Source organism: Terrapene carolina, unplaced genomic scaffold (assembly GCF_002925995.2).
Source record: "Terrapene carolina triunguis isolate 2854851 unplaced genomic scaffold, T_m_triunguis-2.0 Scaffold130, whole genome shotgun sequence".
NCBI classification, from domain to species: Eukaryota; Metazoa; Chordata; order Testudines; family Emydidae; genus Terrapene; species Terrapene triunguis.
The window spans coordinates 10,962,151-10,984,390 of record NW_020664481.1 but is presented as its reverse complement, the minus strand read 5'-3'; the positions used below and the strand labels follow the sequence as shown (position 1 = coordinate 10,984,390).

Below are 22,240 nucleotides of genomic sequence, written 5' to 3'. Positions count from 1 at the left end.
CCCCCCCCCGACTTCCCTGCGGGGTGCACGACCCCCCACGACTTCCCTGCGGGGTGCACGGTAATCCCAACCCTGGGGCTGCGGGACGTGCCACCCCACCCCCCGACTTCTCCCCGGGGCTGCGGGGTGCCCCATCCCCACGCCCGGGCTTCAGGGTGCATGATCTCCTCTCCCCTCCCCCGGGCGAGGCTGCGGGATGCATGCTGGCTCCCTGGGCGCCAGGGCGCACGTTCCCGCTCCGCTCTAGGGCCCCTTTTCTCCAGGGCTGCAGGGTGTGTATGATCCTCCCCAGGGCCCTAGGTGCTGGGACTGGGGGTGCTGCCGCAGCCCCTGGCTTCAAGTGGTTTCCATCACATACAGGGTTTGCAATTTGGTTCAGTGCCTCTCCGCACCCCCACTCTACAAATTGGGCTTCTTTAGGGTCAAGGCTGATTTTTTCCCCCTGCTCCTTCCCCTGGGTTACTCATCCCACTGGGCTGCCAGGTGCATGATTGGGCCCCTGTGTGTGTGTGGAGGGAAACTCTGGAGGGCTTAAGGTGCATGATTCCCTCCTGGAGTGGGGTTTGGCTTGAGAGTCCTGGGGGTGCAGGGTGCATAGTCCCCCTTTGGGGGGGTGTTTAATCCCCCCTGGGCTAAAATCCCTGGGGGGCTTGTCATTTGAATGAGCATCCTTCTAGGAGTAGTCTCTACCTAATGCCTCTGTGCCTGGGCCCCACCAGAGCATCCTTCCTCTTCCAGGCTGGGTGGGTTGCGCTCAGCTCAGCTCTAATCTCAGCTCTAATCTCCTAGCTCTGCAGCTGGGTGAGCCTGCCACTGCAGGTGGGGACTGGGAGGGAAATCACAGGGGAAGTCAGCAAATCACCTTCCTGTGTTTTCTGAGCAGAAATACAGTTGCTGTGGCTGGAAGCGACTGGCTCTGATTGCCTGTCCTAGCAGAGCAGTTTCTGGTGAATGGGGGCCTCAGAGTCCTGCCTGAGACCGTGGTGTGGTTGCCTTGCTTCTTGCAGCCCTCTGAGGGGAGCCCCAGTTCAGGGGATTGGGGGCAAAATGTTGTGGGGAAGGAGGGCTTAGCAGGGCCCTCTCAAGCGAAATGCGATTTTAAATGTCTCCTTGAAACCCACAAAGCAAAATCCTTTGCCTCTCAATGAATGGTGCTTTAAATCAGTGGTTCTCGAACTTTTGTACTGGTGACCCCTTTCACATAGCAAGTCTCTGAGTGCGGCTCCCTTATAAATTAAAAACACCTTTTTATATATATTTAACACCATTATAAATGCTGGATGCAAAGCAGGGTTTGGGGTGGAGGCTGACAGCTTGCGACCCCATGTAATAACCTCGCAACCCCTGAGGGTCCCGACCCCCAGTTTGAGAACCCCTGCTATAAATGAACCTTAAAATGGCTCCTCCCCAAAGGAATCCCCCTTCCCAGCTGAGAGACACTTGGCAGGTCATTTTCCCGGTAGAGGGGGGTCCAGTAGGGCTTCCAGGCACAGCAGTTAAGATAGAACATCTGGCAGGAGCCTGTTGCTGTTCTGGAAGATCTGTGGGATTTGCCATGTGCCCATCGAGGGGACCGTTGCAACTTAAAATGTAGAACTGATCTTACCTTCCCTCTGCTTTGATGGGTGTAAAGTGCTTTATGTTCCTTTGAGGTCACAGGTGTTCTAGCAATGCCAGGTGAGGATATTGTAATTAATGTAATTATTGAAATATACATTCTTGCATGCCAAATGGCAAGCTTGAGACCTAAATTGGATTTTCAGAAAAGGGTAAAATGTATCATGTTGGGTTTTTTCTCCCTCTCCCAGCTGTTTGGATGGAATGTGTAGATCTGTTTTTATTTTGATGCTCCTAATGACTTTTTAAAAATTACAGGACAACCACAAATATTTTTGCATTATGGTTTTTAGCTTGCTAGATGTGTGGCAGTTCTTGATTGGACTGTGCGTCTCTAGTGAAGAACAATTGGCTCTCATCTCCTTTTTTAATTAAATGGCCATGTGAAACAGCTGTATATTCTATGCTAATAAATCAAACCAGCTTTTTATCACTATTAAAACAGTTTTAATTATAAAGGCTTTGAATAGCTATTACATAAAATGGCCTGTTTCCATGTTTAATGTAGTATCAAACATAACTTGCACTGCCTATGGAAGTATGTATCCATATTTAAGTTGTGTGTATAAAAACATCATAAAAAAAGTTGCCTGCATGTGGATTCTAGCGGACACTGTATTTAAACTCAGGTGCATCATTCTACACTTTCCGCACCTAAATATTACAGTTGGGCAATCCATCAGAAATACCAAGAGTGAGACTGATAGAAAAGTGTTGTACTGTTCTTTGCTTTTAATCTCTTTCCCTTTCTCCTCCTCTCAGATATGGCAGGCTGCATTAAGCACTCTGAATCCAAATCCCACCGACAACTGTCCCCTCTACCTGAACTATGCCACCGTAGCTGCTTTACCTTCCAAGGTTAGCAGACACAATAGCCCATCTGCAGCTCACTTCATCACCCGCCTTGTTCGAAACTGTCTTCCAGGAGGCATCAACAGATGTATTGTTGTAAGTGACAATTAGAAAGTACCTTTGTTAAAAAGCCAAGTTAAGCATTTTCTTGTATTCGAGGAAGTCTGATCTGTAGAATAAGGCCTTCGTCTATACTTGAAAGTTTTATCAGTAAAATTATTTCAGTTCGAGAGGGATGGGGATTATTTTGTTTTTGTTTTTACCAAAACAGTTAAAGCAATAAAAGCCCTAGTGTGAACACAATTATACCACCATAAAGAAGATTTATACTGATAAAGCTTATTCCCTTTTCCATGTTGCGCTAGCTATACTGTATATAGCACTTTATAGCAATATGACTGAATCTATGCTAGGGGGGTTGGTTGCATAGGTATAATTCTACTGGTATAGTCACAGGGTTTGTCTACACTGCAGCTGGAAAGGTGTTTCCAGGTGCAGGTAGACAGACACAGTAGCTCTGCTCTAGCTAATGCGCCAAAAAGCAGCGTATCTGGGGGTAGCACGGGCAGTGGCTCAGGCTAGCCACCCGAGTAAAAACCCGCTTGGATGCCCTGGACCTGTTGTTGGCATGCTACTCTGCTGTTGGCATGCTTCCAGCTGCAGTGTAGACATACCCATAATGTGGTACAACTTTCTAGCATAGCCAAGGACTAAGTGGAAGAGCTAGTCTGTGCACAAGGTGAGCACCAGTTTAACTAAATCACTTTTAAGAATTGTTTTTATTGTGTTTTTTAAAAAGATTTAAACTAGATTGATGTAATGCACTCTTCATCTGGAATAAGAATCCAAACAAAGGGTTTGCAGCAGTAGATGCCTTGTCTAGATGAGATCTAAGGTGTGACATTAACACATACTAGCAAGCGTGTTTTAAAAGTATAATGTAGAAGCAGCCTCCTGCCTTTAATACATGCTACACAACCAGTTTAGGACATATTAGAGGCAATGTGCCTTGTCTACACTAGACTCTGAAAACGTGTTAGCTAACACCTGCTAATGTCACACTTTGAATCCTAGTCTAGAGAAGGATTTAGTTAAACTGCTGCAACTGGAGAGACTTCTTAATTTGACAAGAATCTCCTGCAGACCAGTTTGAATGGTGACTTTCAGGTTACTGTCAGTAATGAAACATTTCTCTAGATAAACTATTAGGCTATCTACAACACTCATCACATGAAAAATTAGTTGGGAGGCCAGTTGATCTAAGTCTACTCCTTCTGAGTTAACATTTTTAACGTTTCTCTAAAACAGTTTTCCATTTCTCATTCCTATTGTAAACTTCAAGAATCTACTGCATGTATCAAGAGCCCGAAGTTAATATTTAGCCTTTCCCATAGCAGTAATTTCCTGTCAATGTGCTTGGAATATAGACAGGCAATTCCCACGCTTCTTAGGCCTTGACTATGCACTAAAGTTGAAACACTTTGACTATATCAGTGTAATTAAATTAGTACACACACCCCAGTGTGGACATACTTGCACCTGGATAAAAGTGCTACAGGGTCCTGCAGAAGAGCTTATCCCCGTATGGGAAGTGGAAGAAGCAATTCTGGTCTAAGGCCCCTTCATCCCGGTATAACTGTGTCCACACGAGGGGTTATACCAGTATAACTATTTCAGGGGGAAAAATCACTCCCTAATTGAAATAGTTTAACCAGTTTAAAGTCTGTGTATAGGCCAGGCCTGAGCTCCTTCTCTTTTCTGTCCCTGGCACTCTTATCAAGGATAACAGACCCTATAATCCAGTTTCATCCACTTCTAACACTTTGTGACCCATTTGTCTTCCTGCTGGTATTTCAGATGGTCTGTGAGCGCTCTGAAGTCTTTGCCTCGGCTTGTGCGCTAGCCAGGGCATTCCCACTGTTCACGCACCGGTCCAGTGCATCTAGGCGCACAGAGAAGAAAACTGTAATTGTGGAGTTTTTCCTGGTTGGACAGAACAATGGGCCTATAGAAGTGGAAACGCTTAAAGTAAGTTACAGATTTTCCCTCAGTTAGCTGTCACATTGCTCCTTGTATATCCAGCCCAGTTTTCTTTCAGAACTGTGACACTGATATGAATTACCATTCAGTAGCTAATGAATGTAGAATATCTACTGCACCCAAGATAAGAAATGGTCACAGATCAACTCAGTTTTATTACCACTTATGTGAATATAACTTTATAGCATTCAGAATTGGTAATGCTGAAGATATTTTTGCAGAGGTACTTAAAGATCTCAATCAGGGGTCAGACTCCTGTGTCCTCGGAGAACTGTACAGACACATCACATAGAGACGTCACTTCTATAATATTTGTCTTAAGTGCAATTAATAGATTTTAACATATGGCCTAATATTGCATTGAATCAGGCATGTGTATATGTTTCCAGCCAAAGGAAGTTACAGTAGGTTTATCCTGCTTTTATGAGGCTGAATTCTACTATTTGTTACATATGTGCATCTCTCGTTGAAGTCACCTGAATGTTCTGGGGCCAGAATATGGCCTATAATATTTATATGTGACATTACATCACCTCAATGTTTTATTCTCCTAGTGAAACTTTGTAGCCAGAAATGAGACACTAGGACAGTGTTTCTCAAACATTTGTATTGGTGATCCCTTTCACACAACAAACCTATGAATGCGACCCCCCCCTTTATAAATTAAAAACACTTTTTTTGTATTTAACACTGTTATAAATGCTGGAGGCAAAGTGGGGTTGGGGGTGGAGTCTGACAGCTCGCAACCCCCCCCATGTAATAACCTTGTGACCCCCAGTTTGAGAACCTCTGCACTAGGGAAATAATCAGTCAGAGTTGAGCTGCAAGTCTGTATTATACAGCATGAACTTAGCATATCACTTGATTAGTTGCAGGAACCCCTCAACCATGTTTTTGGCTGTGATGGAGCTGAAGAGGCCTAGGTTGACTAGTGTCACTGAGCTGACGCTTCTCCCTGTCAGAAGAGCAGTTACAAATTTTTCTAGTTTATGCCTTTGCTTCTGCCTTGGCTTGCGAGCTGGATTAGCTACACAACACAAAATGATGCCAGCCCAGCTAATCAGTTTTCGTGAGGGTGGCAGGGAAGTATTCATAGATTGGCAAAGGGCAGGATATAGTTGTGTTTTATTTCTTTTTTAAAGTGGCTTTCCCAAGCTCTAAGCATCTTTGTTATGACCGTATATTACAATATAGGGCAGTTGCGTAACAGCAGCTGCTCCTCACCCCAAACGAGAAAATCATAGAATCATAAGACAGGAAGGGACCTCGAGAGGTCCTGCACTCATGGCAGGACTAAGTATTATCCTATGAGTAATGAAAACGGACCCCATCATGGAGGCAGGGCCCAAACCACTTAAGGCTTTATGGCTCAAAACCAACCCCTAGATTCTAGGTTCTCAAACTGGGATATGGCCTCCTCCCTGTGGAGGCGCAGAATATATTCTGGGGGGGCATGAGAAGCTACTGGTAGCAGCGCTGCCTTCAAAGTTGGGCATCCGGCCAGCAGCTACTGCTCTCTGGCCCCCAGGTCTGAAGGTAGCGCTGCGGCAGCAGTACGGGTGGCATGGTATGGTATTGCCATATACTTAAATGGCTCTGTTTGAATCAGTACCTTACTGTTTTTGATATTTAGTGAGTTGCAAGTGGATTGTTTTTATGAGTATATGTACTTGGGTGGCGAGGGGTGGTAACTACTGCAGACACAAAGAAAGGGGCGTGATCAAATCAGTTTGAGAACCACGGCTCTAGAGTGAAATCCTGACACCCTTTCCCCAACTGAATTCAGTGAAAAAACTCCCATTGACTTCAGTGAGACTAGGATTTCACGCCATAAATTCAACCCAGAAAATATGAGATGGCTCTTGCAGACCCCAGTGCACTGATGTCACGTGCTTCCTTTTGGATACACCACTCACCAGGCAGGCTGCTCTATTCTACACCATCTTCCTTGTCTGGGCCAGTTTAAGATGGAGGCCCATGTAAAATGTATTGCAATAGTAAACTTCAGCATTGAAGCCTCCAGAGTTAATCAGCTCTACAGCCTCCCCTCCAAAGGACTATGTCATTTCCACAGGCTTCCAGCATAAGCAGCCCACCGTTTATGGGAGCCCTTCATTATATGAATCGGTTTCATGCCCTCTCCTTTGCATTCATAACTTGACTTTGCGCTGTGTGATTGTTCAGTAGGACAGTGAAAAGGACTGTTACGTTGTGCTGTCAATTCACGCTGGAAAGGAATTCAGCTTCCTTAAGGCACAGCTAATTAATTGGAGCTGAAGAATAGGCAGTGCAAAAGTGTTGGACTTGAACAAGGATCTGTTGCGGTTGAGAATCGGGGAACTGCACGTCTTGTGCCTTTACGTTGAACCCAATTTCTGTGCAGCGTTGTGCAATTAGTCCGCCAACTCTCGATGGTCTGTGCCTTCCATTTCTTTTATTTCCAGTGTTTGGCAAGTGCTACAGAAGGGGTGAGGCTGGCTGCTCGCATTGTGGACACCCCATGCAATGAGATGAACACTAACAGCTTCCTGGAGGTTGGTGATACACCTGGCAACAGGGTTGCTTATTGGAAGTCTGTCTTGAATGTCGTGGTCTAGAATTAATGCTGGCATCTCTTAGCGAAATCTTGGGCAGTGTGAATGATGGCAGGCATCCCCAAGAAGCTGTTACAGGCTTGTCCGTAGTGTCTGACCCTTTCACAGCTCAAGGGCACTGGCGAGTTTGAGGGAAGCCCAGTTAAACAGATCACGAGTCCAGAGAGCTGGATTCTCTTTCTGACGGTGCCACTGGCTGGCTCCATGATTTTTGGACAGGTCACTTAAGGCTGATATTTCAGAGGTACTGGATGCTCACAGTTCCCACTGGTTCTAGGGTGCTGCCCCCTTTTGGAAATGAGTCCCTTAGCCACTTGTTCCCCATCCATGAAAAGGGAATGCTGTTCAGTTATCACTGTCGAGTGTTTCTGGGACCATGAGGTTGAAGGGAGCCATATGTGCAAATTATTTTACTATTATGCAAAGTTTTTGAGAGCATGAACTTTCCTTCTCTATTTCATCATGGTCTGATATAGGAAAGTGCCTTCTGTGGAGGCTGGCTGGCCTTCCTATTTAAAAGCTCCTCTCTCTATCAGAACTTAAAGGCCAGAGTCAGCCCTCGCGCTGTCATAAATCAGTGGTATCTCCACTGAAGTCAAAAGAATGACACGATCAAGAGGTCAGCATCAGGCCCAAGATCTTGAACGTTTTGTGGCTTTGCACGCAGCGGATGTGTGGGTGGGCATCTTTAGCTTTGGAAAGACACATGCACATTCTAATCAACGTTGGCTAATTATTATTTTTTAATTTTATGTATATATTTTTTTTTATGATAACCTTAAAGGAAATCAAAAAAGTTGGCAAGGATCTTGGGATTGTTCCAACCATTTTTCGTGATGAGGAGCTGAATGAGAAGGGATTTGGAGGTATGTCTTGCTGAAAGCTCAGTCTTTCATTTTCAGTTTACTTCAGGAGAGTGCCCACTTCGTTATGACTTTTGGTACGCGCGCACACACACTCTCTCTCTCTTTTCCCTAACAACTCAGGTTTTTCAGTCTTTCTTTTCCAGGTATCTATGGAGTTGGCAAAGCAGCTGTGCATCCGCCTGCCCTAGCAGTACTCAGTCACACCCCGGATGGTGCTACACAAACCATTGCATGGGTTGGGAAAGGTATTGTGTATGACACCGGAGGCCTCAGCATTAAGGGAAAGGTATGTAGATGCTGTATCTGTAGATAGACTAGGTGGCTGGGGGAATGTCTACACTTCAGTCAGCACATGTAGATGTATTCGAACTAGCTTTCTTCTAGCTATGTCAAATGGCGAGCAGTTAAGCTACAGCAGCACGTTCCGCAGCATGTCTCCACTACATACCCAGAATCCAGGGCAGGAACGTATAGCCCATGGCTTAACTACTGTTGTTTGTGAGAGCTGGGTCAAAGCTAGCTCAGGTCTGTCGACGTGTGCTGCAGTCACAGCTCCGATTGCAGTGTAGACATACCCAGTGTCCTACTTCCATCTTTGCTTGTGATAAAGTCGAAGTGGATAATTGATGTCGGAAATGTCCATGGAAAATGAGATGTTTTTCTTTGAGTTAAACACTTATACTTGAGATCCTTCACGGGTGCATATCTGTAAACAAGCTATAAGGGTGAAAGTGGCAAATAAGATTCTGGAAACATGTGGCAAAGCAGTTAAATTGCTGATATTTTCCTCCTGCAGTAGCTCGCAGCATTAGAAGAAAGCTAGAATTGAAGGGCCTTCGTTCCTGAACCTAAAGTGTGATCCTAAACCCCTCCAAGTCAATGGAAAGACACCCATCGACTTTAACTCATGTTGTCAGGCCCATAGAGAACACTGCAGCCTGTTGACTTTATATGCTGAAATAGCAACAGAAGTTTAGTATTTTCAGCTTTAAAACAGGATCCAGTAAGAGCCAGACAGAAACAATGTCTGGAGAATTGACTGTATTTAACATAAAATTGGCTTGTCCAGTATGCAGATCATGTTGTGAAAGCTTCCCTTGTGTAGCAAAAAAGTGCAAGCTGTTCATTTTCAGTGGGTTAGCAATAGCATTTATACGTTTTCTGTCTTCAAAGTTTAAGGTGCAAAGCAAAAGCTTTGAGAGTTAAGGTTGCATCAGAGATTCTAGTTTTAACAGGGAATAAAACTGTGACTCTCCCTTATGTTTTTGAATACACACATACACACACACACACACACACACACCACAAATAAATATATATATTTCTGTTTTAAATAGACCACTATGCCTGGCATGAAACGTGATTGTGGTGGAGCGGCTGCTGTTTTGGGTGCCTTCAAAGCCACGGTAAAGCAAGTAAGTGAAATCTTAGTCAGCATAACTTAGATCAGAATTCTTGCCTAAGTTCACGTATTGCCAAGAAGATGCAGTCTTGTCCAGTACTGTGTTCCCTGGACTGGGACCTAGGAGCTTCAGAGTTCTTACTGTGAGTGGCCTTGGACAACTTGCTACCCATCAGTGCCTGTCTCTCTGTGAAATGGGGAGGTTTACATACATCACTGGGGTCTTGGGAATTAATGTTCGTAAAGCACTAGGGCCCTGATTCGGGAAATCACTTTCCCAAACTGGAGCCTATATGTGTAAGTGCTAAGTATGCTCATATCCTGAGAATTTCATTGATGCTAGTTCTTGGGTCACATCCATTCTGCAGAATTGTCGGTAGCTGCGGTTGCTGAGAAGAATATCTTTGTGTTAGCAGTACATAACCGTGTAAGAGTGTTGCTCTTCTCTTCCTGCACTATTGTTATGTAGTGTTGTCATACGCTGTTAATCAGCTGCCTCAGGTGAGGGCATTGAGTGTTTTCTTTATTGTCAGCAAACAGGTAGATAAGGTATGAACACTGGGAAAACAGGCTTATCTTTCCCCATCAACAGTTTATGGTTTTGCAAGGATCTGGCTTTTGGTTTGCTCCTGTGGACAGAAGGTAGAAGGAGACCAGCATAAAGCCAAACCTTGAAATGTTGGGAACCATTCTGAATAATAATAATAACAACAATAAACCTAGTGTCACCGCTGCCAGAGGGATTCAGCTTTCACCGTAAATCCAATCACTGTAAGTCTTGCTGATGGAGCAACCATTACCTCCAAGAAATATCCAGGGTTCAAAGAACATTTGCTGCTGTGGATTAACATACAAGTCTGAGAGAAGATCTGTCCAGGAGATGGTCAGATGCCAAACTTCCATTTCCCAGCAGTTTATTATGACCTTAGCTATGTTCTTGGCTATAACAGGAGTGTTTGATGTTGAAGGACTATAAACCTCATAGTTATCTGCATAGTCTTGCAGTTGGAAGCAAATTTGCAAGGAGCAGCTTAGGGAAGCTGCTAGCTCTGTAACCCTCATGCCTCAAATAATTTAAATCACACACACACAATTCCAAAGGACAAGACAGAATTTTCACAGCACGCCGATGGGACTACAAAAGCCATGTATGCCGTCAACATGACAACTTGACTTCATTTCATACTAATTATCCCTCAACGATTGTGCACCAAAGTTTTACAAGTGCATGTGCACCTATTGTGTGCAATTATTGCTCACAGTCCTGATAAATGTGCATGTAAATGACTGGTCATTTTCACACACCATTACTATGACTGTGCAATATGGCAGTAAAATTAATCTGGGCAAATTAAGCCTGCAAAGGCTGTTGTATTTCTGAGAAAATCCAGGCTACGTATTTGTAAACACCAGGATCCTATTGCTTAGTTTTAAAATCTCTAGAATAAATGCCAGGTAAATAAGTCCAAAAAGAAGCTATCTTCAAAGTTGTAATTTGGACAGTAGGGGAGTATTCATTTTTGTTACTGATTTAAGGTATTTTAAAAGCAACGTGTAGAACCTGCAAGAGAAACCAACAGGATTCAATCATCTGTCTGGGGACATTTGATAATGGGATGGGATGGAATGTCCACCTTTCTAAGCATTAGTTTAGCTGCATTTCCTATTTAGAGGAGTAAATATACACGCGCTTGGTGGAATTCCTTTTATGGAACATGAATAGAACAGCTTTTTGTCATGCAGATCAACTTTTCCCAGCAGGGGGTTCTGGTTGGCACAGTGTCTCTTGTATCCCTTTATTTGTAAAGTACCCCAGCTCTTGTATGTGAGGTTATTTGATGGTTCCCTACTGCTGTCCTTTTATAGGAATGGTTGTTGGCTTTAATTTACAAAGTACAAAGAGCCAATCTAACTCTTGGGTTAGCCCTTTGGACTTAAGACCATGAGCTGGCTCAGCAAGTCCTGGCATCTCTAGCAGGTGAAGCTTATCAAAAGATCCCTAGTGAAACTGACCTCTGACACAACCAAGAGTTTGCTTCTTTTAAAAGCAACTGCTGCTGTTGAAAACTGTGAAAGGGGATCAAAGCAGATTTATTTATTTATTAAGACCCAGCTGCCACTCTTTCCTTCTTCTCCCCCACAAAAAAGAGGCCCCCCCCATCCCAGGGCACTCGGCATGTTGTACACATGAAAACAGTGATATATTTTAAAATGTCATCAAACAAAATACAAATATAAACTGGTTATAAACCAGAAAAAAACAGAGTGGGCGTTAATCAGAAAGAGAGAAAAAGAGGGAAGGGAAAATACGAATTATTTGCCAGCTGTTAAGAGCACGCAGTGTAGCTCACAGCAAAATAGGAGACCACACAGTGATCATTCTTTTTCGTTGTGAGACACCTTATGGTACCATTTAGAAGTGGGGCAACCCTAGGAAATGCTGTATTGGATCGGACCGTGGACTGGATGGACTAGTATCTTGTCTCTTATGGACGTCGAGGTGTGAGAAATCCTGCAGTAGACCGGTATGGGATGGGAAGTGATGCATTGACACACATGTGAATACCATACTCTAGGACTGCCAGTCGTCTTCCAAATGAAGTCTCCATAGTGGAATTTCGGAAAGTGAGGAGGCATTGGCTTGTCCTCTACAGGGAGAATGCTAATTATAACTAGGCCCTGCGGGGCAATGATAATAGGCAATAAGGTCACTCAGCTTGTTGTCTGGAGAATCGACCTTCCATCAGATCTCTTCTGGCATCTGGTTTAATCCAGTTGGGGTCCACATGGCCTGGCAGTTGTTCTTTCAGGGTTCCTCTTTAGAAGGCTTACAGTTCACAAATGGCTGTAGACCAACTGTTGTTGTATCTAGCCTTCTTCATAACTACTACAGGCTTTTCCCTGAGATTGCCGGAAGTGATAGGGATGGGAGCAATTTATCAAAGGCCCCCAAGGCATCACTCGAAACTAAAATAGAAGTAATAGAAAACACAAGCATTGGAAAATAAAAGCCCATTCATCATGAACTACTTTGTAACATGCTGTCACGAGTCTTTATAATTGTCATGTTGAAAGGATTTATTATCTGAATCTTTTATTTGTGGCTAGAGATGATTAAGTAGCTAGAAATATTGGCCCAGTCTCTGTGTTTTGAGCATGCTTTTAGGGCTGTCTTGAGGTTGAACATGTGCAGTAGCACATTTCTGAAAATCTGCACCACTGTTGTTCATATAGTAATACTCTGGTTTTATGTATAAGGAGCTTGTACTTAGAAGGGGCCTGATCCAGAGCTCATTGAAGTCAGTTAGAAGACACCTGTCAACATTAACAGGCTTTGGATTGGATTGACCCTATTAGAGCTGGTCAAAAAGAGCAAAAATAATTTACAAAAACTTCTAGATTATTTTTATCAAAGAATCAAATTTCACAAAGTTTCAACCAGCTCTGTTGATGCAGACATCTTGAACAGAGACACTTTTTAATTCTGACGTCACAGAGTTTAAGGCCAGAAGAGACCCGCTACATCATCTAGTGTGACTTCCTGTATATCACCGCCCACCAGCGCCGCCCACTGAACCTGACAACAGAAATGAGAACAAAATAAATGAGACCCACGGAGACTAGACTTATGTGCCAGAGAGTGAAAGAGGCTGAATTCAGTGATTTAAGCAGCTGGCAAAAGCTTTAGTTCTCCACCCTAACACACACACACACACACACACACACATGCTCTCTTCTCAGCACGTGCTGCTTTCTTTTTGTTAGGTTCCTTATTATCGCTCCACTGAAAACTCAGAAGCTACAGTCAATGAATCTCTACGCTGTCTTTTTTTATTATTTGTATTACCAAAGCACCTGGGAGCCTCAGTCATGGATCAGGACTCCATTGTGCTAGGCACTGTACAAAACACAGAACAAAAAGATAATCCCTGCCCCAATGAGTTTACATATCTTGACATCAGCTCCAGACTAGAAGCCACGTGTCACAGATTTTGCATGTGATAAATGCATTTCATGGTAATAGTCGTATCTAAAAGCCAGAACCCCTCATTAATTTCAGTCCCACTAAACTATGTACATTATGTTGAATTGCATCTCTCCTCTTATTGTTACAGGGCTTTAAAGACAATCTTCATGCTGTTTTTTGCTTGGCTGAAAATTCTGTTGGGCCTAATTCAACAAGACCTGATGACATCCATGTCCTTTACTCGGGAAAGTAAGATTGTCTGTCCCTTTCATAGACTTATTTAGTAGTGCTTTGTCTCTCCACTTTATTTAAATGGCTCCAGTTCAAGTGAACAAAGGGTATAGCTGTAGAATCTATTTTCTTATATTGTAAGCTCTTAGAGGGGCAAGGACCTTCTATTGTTATCATTCTGTGTTTGTACAGCAGCTAACATAACGGGGTGCTGATCCATCACTAGGCTTGTAGATGCTACCGCAGTACAAATAATAAACACTCATATCATTCATACATTTCCCAGCAATAGCCACCATGCCAAATGAAGTCCACGATACCTTAGCCAAGTAACTGAGAATAAATCAAACAATATTAACATCTGCAGCACGTTTTAAATTGGAGAATATAAAGAAACAAAAGATGGTTATAAATTGTTTATTTTACACAATATATTGCTGTAAAAATCTCACGTTACATCTCTATTGCCAACTAGAGCTGGTTGGAAAATGGGATGGGGATGGAAAATGACAAAATTTTCGTCCTCGTTTTTCCTTTTGAAATTTCAAAATCTGAAAAAATGAAACCAGGTCTTTGACAAATCTTTGCAACAAAATCTTTATCGGTATCTTGACAATCTGCTCATTAAGTCCTGTAACGGGCTCAGATAATAAAGGATTCTTACCTGATTCCCAGACAACTGTTCTGAGTCATTGAAGGATCTGTATAAAGAATCAGCTACTCTAATTCACTGCTTACTTTTTAGCATTGGATGGGAGAGCAAAAATCACCTTTTTCATGGAAATGACATTGGGAAAGTGACTACCCTAAAAGTATGAAATAGAACATCACAATCTGTGTCCTTGGCTGAAAGTTTGGAGCTGTTTGCATGAAATCTCCCCATTTTGACTGAAAACAAGAACATTTTCACAGAAGAGTTAACTTTTTTTTTTTTTCTGAGCTGCAGCTGGGGGGCAGGCGGGGGGGACCTCAAAGTTTTACAGGTTCCCTGAAAAATGACAATTATTCCGAGTACAAACCAAAATGCAAAAACCTCTCCAATCCTGTACTCAAATCCTGATGCCGCTATTTCATATAGCCATAGTTGTGAGTTTCCTGTGTGTTTAGAAGTGGATGCTTTCTTCTTGCTAGCACGTTGTAAAATATCCTTCTAATCTGATTCCCATCTGAGCAGAAGAGCATCAGATTTTGTCCATTTTCATCTTTGCTTTGTAGAGTCCCAGTTCCAGTAATAGATTAGCATTGCCTGAGCGTTTAGGGCTCTTTAAGCTGAAGATAGGTAGCTGTTGCTGTTCGTATATATTCTTATTTATATTGCAGTAGTGCCTAGAAATCCCAGCCCCATTGTGCGAGAGACTGTACAAACCCAATAAAAAGCTGGTCCCTGCCCTTCAGACTGTAGGATCTATGATAAAGCCAGCACTAGACGCTCAGGTACGCTCTGTTTTGGAATTTTAAAGGAAAGGGTCTCTTGCTTCAAATAAGAAGTAAATGCATTTTCTTTCTATTTTTCGCTTTGCAGCAGTGTTGGATCTTAGAGCTGCATAGCAGGATCTCTTTGCATATGTAATTCCCAACCTGAAACGTTGTTGCATTAAATAACGTCTTCTTCCTAGAACTGTGGAAATCAACAATACTGATGCAGAGGGCAGGCTGGTGTTGGCTGATGGAGTAGCGTACGCGTGCAAGGATCTCGGCGCTGATATCATTCTTGACATGGCCACTCTCACCGGAGCTCAGGTACTTGTTTGCAAAGTCTCTGGGTTGCTGGAGGACAGCTTTTTATTGTAACCGCCCCGTGCCACCACTGTAGGTTGTCCGTGGCGACAGCATGCTGCACTTTAGGCTACAAACCACAGGTCTCTACAACTTGAGCTGGAAAAGTAACTCTGTTAGCTAGCAGCAGTAATAGGCTGTTATCCTCTACATGGACCAGCCAACAGAGGGAAATACAACACACTTTGCCAGCGTGTTATATTTATAACTACATTAGTCAGACATGGTTTGTGTACCTTATGAGCTTTTATATCTCCTACATAATTGAGTAAAAAATTGAATTTATTCAGAGACAAAATGAAACTCATGTAAATGCTCCAGTATTATTCAAAAGTTGACAGTTTTATCAATTTCTCCTTGAGAGAACTTGAACCAGTGTTTAAGATGCTGTTTTCAGTTTCCATGGTCTGATCCTGTTCCCATTGAAGTCCCTGCGGGGTTTACTAAGCTGGAGGTAATAACCATCAATAATGGTGAACACATGGGTGTTTCTAAATTCAGCCTAGTAAATTTGACTCATCCCCTTTGCTTAGGCACAAGACATGTGTTGTATGAAGGAGTGAAATGTTGTTAGGCTTTATCATCACCACAGGGATGGGTAAGAGAACTTGTGCTTGGCCTAGCACATTTTTATCTGATGATGTAACTATAGCTGGATATTTTTTAGCAGTTGCAAGAGCTGGAAGTTCTATACAAGATTGAGATTAGTGGGCCAGACCTTCAACTGATGTAAATCACACTAGTTCCTTTGAAGTTAGTGGAGCTATGCTGATTTCCATCAGTTGAGTATCTGGCCCGGTGTCTGCAGTTAATTATTTGGCAAAGGCTTGATTTACAAGGTATGTTATATAATGTAGGGCGTATGTTACACACAGTATATAATATTAGCAAAAAAGTAAAAACTGACATTGAAATACCACTTTTGCAAACCACTATAACATTTGTATAGAAGATGGTGTGGAGAGGCAGTAGTTCCTGTGATGAGATCTGGCCTGGATGTCTGGGGTTAGAATTAGTCTTCATTTAAAAATTGGGTAGTTCCTGGAAGCATGCTTTTTGCATACATCAGGGATTGTGCATGTCAGTGTAACCGTGTCCTTTTGAAAACCTGCCTTATGTCTGCCTGTCTGCCCTATGGTACCTGTCTGGAAAACACTAACAACATATGGCTTCTAGGTCTCAGGTCGAATCCAAGACCTAACTGCAGATCTAGGGTGAAATGACCTTTCCAATGAAGGGTCCTGCATTCACAATGTCCATGTTATCTGTGGTTGACACAAAATGCTAGGTGGGTTGTCTGTGCATGTGAGCTATCTTATTTATAATTCATTGCTGGACCAACAAACATGGGCGTGTAGTCATACAGCCATATAGTTTGTTGGCTATGATACCCCAGGGAGATCTTTGTGTGTCTGCCGTTGTGTTAGCCCAGATGAAGGTGGAATATTTCACTGTGAAATGGATTTCTGAAATGTAAAATGTTTTGATGATGCCCTCTGTTTTATTTATAACACCTCAGTCTTTTTCTTTAGTTTTCAGATATGTTTTCTCAGTGGGCATGTCATTGATAGCCATGTTGCGGGGCAGGCAACTGCTAGCGCCAAGTAGGGAGAAGAAAATTGTTCTATCCAGCACGTCCGCTAAAGCATTTGGGACTAAACCCATATTAATCCTACCTGGTTGTGTCTTATCCCTCACTAGGGAATTGCCACAGGGAAATACCATGCTGCTGTCCTCACCAACAATGAAGATTGGGAGAAGGCCTGTGTTATAGCTGGCAGGAACTGCGGAGACCTGGTCCATCCTCTTGTGTATTGTCCTGAGCTCCATTTTAGTGAATTTACCTCTGCTGTAGCCGATATGAAGAACTCTGTGGCAGTAGGTTTTTTGTTTTTGTTTTTAAATTCCCTTATTTAATCAGAATTGTTCAGGCCAGACTCCCTGTGCATGTTCTGCATAATGCACCAGTTGGAGGAGGGGCTAGAAGATACAAAGATGATATAGGGGTAGTTGATAAAAGCTTTTAGAAACCTGCCTGCCATTGACACTTGCAAACAACTCTGTTTTTGACAAAGGGAGCCAGGCCTGGCCTCAGGTCTGGCTGTGGTGACTTCAGCTGTTGACCTTGGTATATCTAAGCTAAACAAGTGCCAAAGTGTTTTTGGGGTTGGAATTGGTGTGATGGAGGATTCTGCATTTCCTTAACTGCCACGTGCATCATGGCTGTGTAACCCACCCCTTCTGTCCCAGTAAAAGTACAGTGGTTCTGTTTAGTAAGGGGAACGGAGGTAAGGAGAAAACACAGCTGAGTGGGGAGGTAACTCCAAAAAGGAGCAGCAGGCATTAGCTCACTCTTGCATACCCGAGAACTTGCTGGCCTTATGAGAGATGGATTTGTACATTGTCTTCTAAAACAATGGTTCTCAACCAGGAGTCCGGGCCCACTGGGGGGCTGTGAGCAGGTTTCAGGGGACCCGCCAAGCAGGATCAGCATTAGACTTGCTGGGACCCAGGATAGAAAGCCGAAGCCCCACCACCTGGGGCTGGCTCCAAGCCCTGCCACCCGGGGCTGAAGTCGAAGCCTGAGCAACTTAGCTTCACAGGGCCCCAAGCAATTGCCCTGCATGCTACCCCCTGACGTTGGCCCTGCCTTTTATATGCAGAAAAACAATTGTTGTGGCACAGGTTGGCTGTAGAATTTTTATAGCATGTTGGGGGGCCTCAGAAAGAAAAAGGTTGAGAACCCCTCTTCTAAAATGCTGGGTAATGTAAAGAAATTGTTACGAGTTATTTTTAGACAAACACTATTTTTAAAGACCAATTATCTCACAAAACCAAACTTTTTACTGTTTCCCCAGGACAGAGACAATACTCCGAGCTCCTGTGCTGGGCTCTTTATTGCTTCTCACATTGGTTTCGATTGGTCTGGTGTCTGGGTCCATATAGACATTGCAGCCCCTGTCCATGCGGTGAGTGTGTTCATTTGTCGTGTGAATTGTCACCTTTCCTGCTTGCTGCTTTTGCAGAGCTCTCTAATGTGGGGTGGGAGAATTAGACAGGAAAGCTTTCTTGTAGGAAGTAATGACTGTACAAAGAGATCTAGATTTTAGAAAGATACCTGCTTCATTCTGGTAAATTATTTGGGTTTTTTATTTTTAAAAACATCTCTAAATGTTACTTAGTCTGATTTCTGATTTGCAGCAACATGTGCATTCTTAACCCAACTAAGAGCCTTCTACAGATTTAAGAAATGAGTACATAAAATGTGCCATGGGGATAAGTGATTTAGCCCAATATCCTTTCATGGTGGTTGTACAGCGTTTGCTTTGTTGTGTCTCTTCCCGATTGGCTTGTCTGGGCTGCCTGTCAAATTTCTGTGGGGCTCTATCTGCTCCCCCAGTGCCTCAGCAGATATTTGCATGCTCGTTCTTTTCTTGCTAACCAACTAGCTGCTTTGCTTTTTTAAAAAAAACGAAATTGTGCAGCTGGATTTTCCTCTCTGGTATTGAATTGTGGATTCTCTGCTGTGAGAGGGGTTAGGATAAATACAACACAGTAATTGTCAGTCTGTCTCTGTTGCAAATCAACTGCACTCTGCCTCCTACTAAACTACAGTAAAGTGCAAACTTCACCCACTCACCAATATCAGCCATAACTTAACCCACAGAGTACAGTTCCAGAGAGAGAGAGGAGGCTTCTCTTACAGAGCAACCATGTACTACTTCCAACTCATCTGTAGATCAGTTTCATAGAATACGTTCTTGCTTTCATGTTAAAGATCATTGTAAAGGATGTTGTGCTGTGTTTATTTGTATCATTACAGAGCAGATTGGGATTTCTGCATTAGTAGTGTGCATGTTTCTAGACATCTGCATATCTTAAAGTATTAGTAGGATTCTCCATTTTTCTCCTTTGTGTGTGGTGCCTGCTTATTTAGCACTTTTTTCAGCAGGAGCCTTCAGAAATGCCTGCCTGTGAGCACGCTGCCAGCTTCTTCAGAGTTCTTCTGCCAAGGGCGGCATAAAAGGTGGGATTTTCCAAAGCAGCTAAGGGAGTTGGACGTCTCAATCCCATAGGCACTTTGGAAAATGCCACCCCAAGAACGTGCGCAGACTCATGGGTCAGCTCTCTGCCTGGATGTGCCACTTATATCCTGCTTGGAAAAGAGTGAGGATGAGTGCAACACCCAAGTGATATTAAAATCTCAAGTGTAACCATTTGTTTCTAGGGCGAACGAGCTACTGGTTATGGAGTGGCTTTGTTGCTGTCCCTGTTTGGCCGTGCATCTGAAGATCCTCTGCTGAACATGGTGTCCCCTCTGGGATGCAATGGAGACTCTCCAGATGAGGAGATGGAGAGAGATTCTAAAAGGCGGCGCCTTGTTTAATGTTCCCTAGCCCTTACCAACGGGGCGCCTATATTACCTCACTTTGCACCGATCTGTTCTGAAGCAGAGAAGATACCATACATGGGAAACTGCCATTTTTTTTTTTTTACTGTCATGATGAGATTGATTGCTTATTTCTGATGAAACGGCCTATCCTTTTGTTTTTTAAATTATTGGTGCCCACAGTTGCTGAACAACGTTGACCTTGCAATCTCCGAGCTCCACTAGCTTTAGTGGAGGGAGGGAAATGTCCCCCTTAAAGCACCTCACAAAACTTGCTGAGTGCATTAATGCATGAATAAGCCACTGCCGCTCTTGCTTACCAGGCCGTCTGATTTACTTTGTTACTTTCCATGAGGTTTTATTGATTCTCACAGCCCCCACTACTTCTCACAACAGAGTTATGTGAGGAAGAAGAAACCACTGTAGGCTCAGCTTATTCCATGGCAATTCAGCTTAGCAGCAAAGAAGGTCTAATGGGAAAAGGCTTTTTATTTTAGTAAGGTGCAGTACCTGCATGCTAAGCTTTCGCTGACCATTACAATCAACAAAAGAGTGGGCCAAAACACTCTTACTCTTTCAGATAACAGAACATATTCACTTGGAAAGATAAGAAGAAATGGTGGGAGTATGAATAAACTTGGTTTACAAAACAAAGTGGCTGCTTGCTTCTGTCTACTTTGCACATGCATGGTCTGAGTTTATTAAAGCCATTTGTATATCCCATCATGGAACTTCATGGCATTATTTGCATTTCTGAAAATACTGGGTGCTCCTAAAATGAGAGTCTGACTGGACTGCGCTGTGCAAGTTCTCACGCCCAGCTCTACTGCTGACTTCAAATCAGACTCACAGCACCCTTTTCCTCCAAGGAGCTGCTGCCACTTGTGCTGAATGACTAGGTGGCTTTGCAGTGCATAGGAGCTTCCATTAATGGCTAGAATGAGAATACCAAATTCTCTCACTCAATTCACTGAACAGAGATTAAGGGCCCGTGCTGTGCACACACATAGTGAGAGACAGACCCTGTTCTGAGGAGCTTCTAGTCTAAACAGACAGGATGGGACGGGAACCAGGCACTAAGGAGGGAAGTGACTTTCCCAGAGTTTCACAGCCTGGCGGAACTGGAAATAGAAATCCTGGGGTTCCTGATGCTCAGTCCACTGGATACATGCTGCCTCCTCAGACATTTTTATTTGTAAAAGAACTGCCCTACTCCATCCCCTTGTCCCTATGCTGGGTTACCATCCTGGATGCCATTCAGGTAACCCCTCTATTTTAACCTAACAAAACACTGCCCAATACGCCTGTTCTCTGCTTCCAACCCATTTTTCAGTGATGCTGCAGCGAGGAAAAAGTGGATGAACTCTGACTTGGAAGGAATGAGTACCCACTTAAAAGCAGAGTAAGATGGGAAACCTCTCCAAACTATAAAGTAGAATATTAGTTGCGTAAAGGCTGTGGTAGAGACCTCTTAAGAATTGAAGGGACCTTAGGCCTAGCTAGAGAGATCTTGCTCTGATTATGCAAGTGCCCCATTCTGTTCTTTTATTTTGTCTTTGAACGGTGTGTTTTTATTTTCTAAACTGGAATGTTTGCACACCTTGAGTCTGCATTTTGTCCAATGAGCACTGGAAGCCTCATCACCCATGTCAAGAGAGGACCCCTTTAAGTGTTTCTTTAAAATCTTACATTTGAACCTGGACTCTTGTAAATTAGCCCTATTAAAATTTCCTCCCTATAATTTATCTTCAGCCATTAATGGCGCTCAGCTTGGTTAGCCCATGCTGTAGTTGCTCGGAGGCTGATTAGAACCCCTCCTGCTGTGAGGAAGTTTTTAGCTGCTTTGCAGATAAAATCAGGTGGACTTGGGCCGAGCTTTTTGCACCCATGATTGTGGGATGAAGTCTGTAGGGGATCAATACTAGGTCTTCTCTGGTTGAGCAAAGGGAAGTCACTGGCCTGAAAAGTACACTTACTGCCTAAACATGATACATTTTGGTGAGGAACGTGTGGAAAAGCTTAAGGTGAAAATATGCCAATGGAGAGGAGACGCTCGTAGCATCTCCCATTCCTGAATGTTAAATTTGCTTCTAAAGCAGCCCATGACAATAGCTTGCTTCCTAAGCCTGATCTTCACTAAACAAACCTTTGTCCTGTCATTGTTCCTTTGATTCTCTGGTCCACATGATCATAGTTTCAGGAGATCTGTACAAAAAGATGAGTTTGGCAAAGAGTTGTTCCTCCAACTCCAGCTCCCCAATCTCCCTCACCAGGAAGATGTCCGTGCAGAGTTTCAGGATGCGGTCCACGTTGGGCAGCTCTTCAAACATTATTGAACGGGAGATGCCATTGAAGAACTCTCGGATAAACTTCCCAATGACGAGGACAACAGACATATAGAGGCCAACGATGCTGAGGAGAAGGGAGTACAGAGTTGATCAGAACTGGGCAAAACAAGGGACCATATCTGTTCCCTAATATGGTCATGCTATCCGCCCACTGTAT

The 22,240-nt window shown here is 43.4% G+C and overlaps 3 protein-coding genes across 3 annotated transcripts in view; 2 read left to right on the top strand and 1 right to left on the bottom strand.

Moving 5' to 3' along the window:
• The window catches only part of STX16 (syntaxin 16), a 28,400-nt gene extending 25,820 nt beyond the window's left edge, over window positions 1–2,580 (top strand). Inside the window, exon 9 of the mRNA XM_026652752.2 lies at window positions 2,380–2,580. Within this exon, the coding sequence (XP_026508537.2) occupies window positions 2,380–2,580 (201 nt within the window). The remainder of the gene's footprint in view (window positions 1–2,379) is intronic.
• Window positions 2,362–20,458, top strand: NPEPL1 (aminopeptidase like 1). Its single transcript, XM_024195913.2, has 11 exons — window positions 2,362–2,565; window positions 4,327–4,497; window positions 6,954–7,043; window positions 7,888–7,969; window positions 8,113–8,255; window positions 9,307–9,384; window positions 13,487–13,587; window positions 15,186–15,309; window positions 17,047–17,223; window positions 18,204–18,314; window positions 19,574–20,458. Exons 2-11 carry the CDS (start codon window positions 4,327–4,329, stop codon window positions 19,730–19,732), a joined length of 1,236 nt encoding a protein of 411 aa, XP_024051681.1. The 5' UTR covers window positions 2,362–2,565; the 3' UTR covers window positions 19,733–20,458.
• The window catches only part of LOC112103920 (piezo-type mechanosensitive ion channel component 2-like), a 96,828-nt gene continuing 94,322 nt past the window's right edge, over window positions 19,735–22,240 (bottom strand). The window contains exon 53 of the mRNA XM_026652654.1: window positions 19,735–22,147. Coding sequence (XP_026508439.1) covers window positions 21,892–22,147 — 256 coding nt within the window. The 3' untranslated portion in view covers window positions 19,735–21,891. The remainder of the gene's footprint in view (window positions 22,148–22,240) is intronic.

Bases quoted from the DNA above. Each gene is read 5' to 3' on its own strand.
- NPEPL1 (XM_024195913.2), top strand. From the start codon at position 4,327: ATGGTCTGTGAGCGCTCTGAAGTCTTTGCCTCGGCTTGTGCGCTAGCC. The intron at 8,256-9,306 runs GTATGTAGATGC...TGTTTTAAATAG, and splicing joins GCCTCAGCATTAAGGGAAAG to ACCACTATGCCTGGCATGAA. The intron at 9,385-13,486 runs GTAAGTGAAATC...TTATTGTTACAG, and splicing joins TCAAAGCCACGGTAAAGCAA to GGCTTTAAAGACAATCTTCA.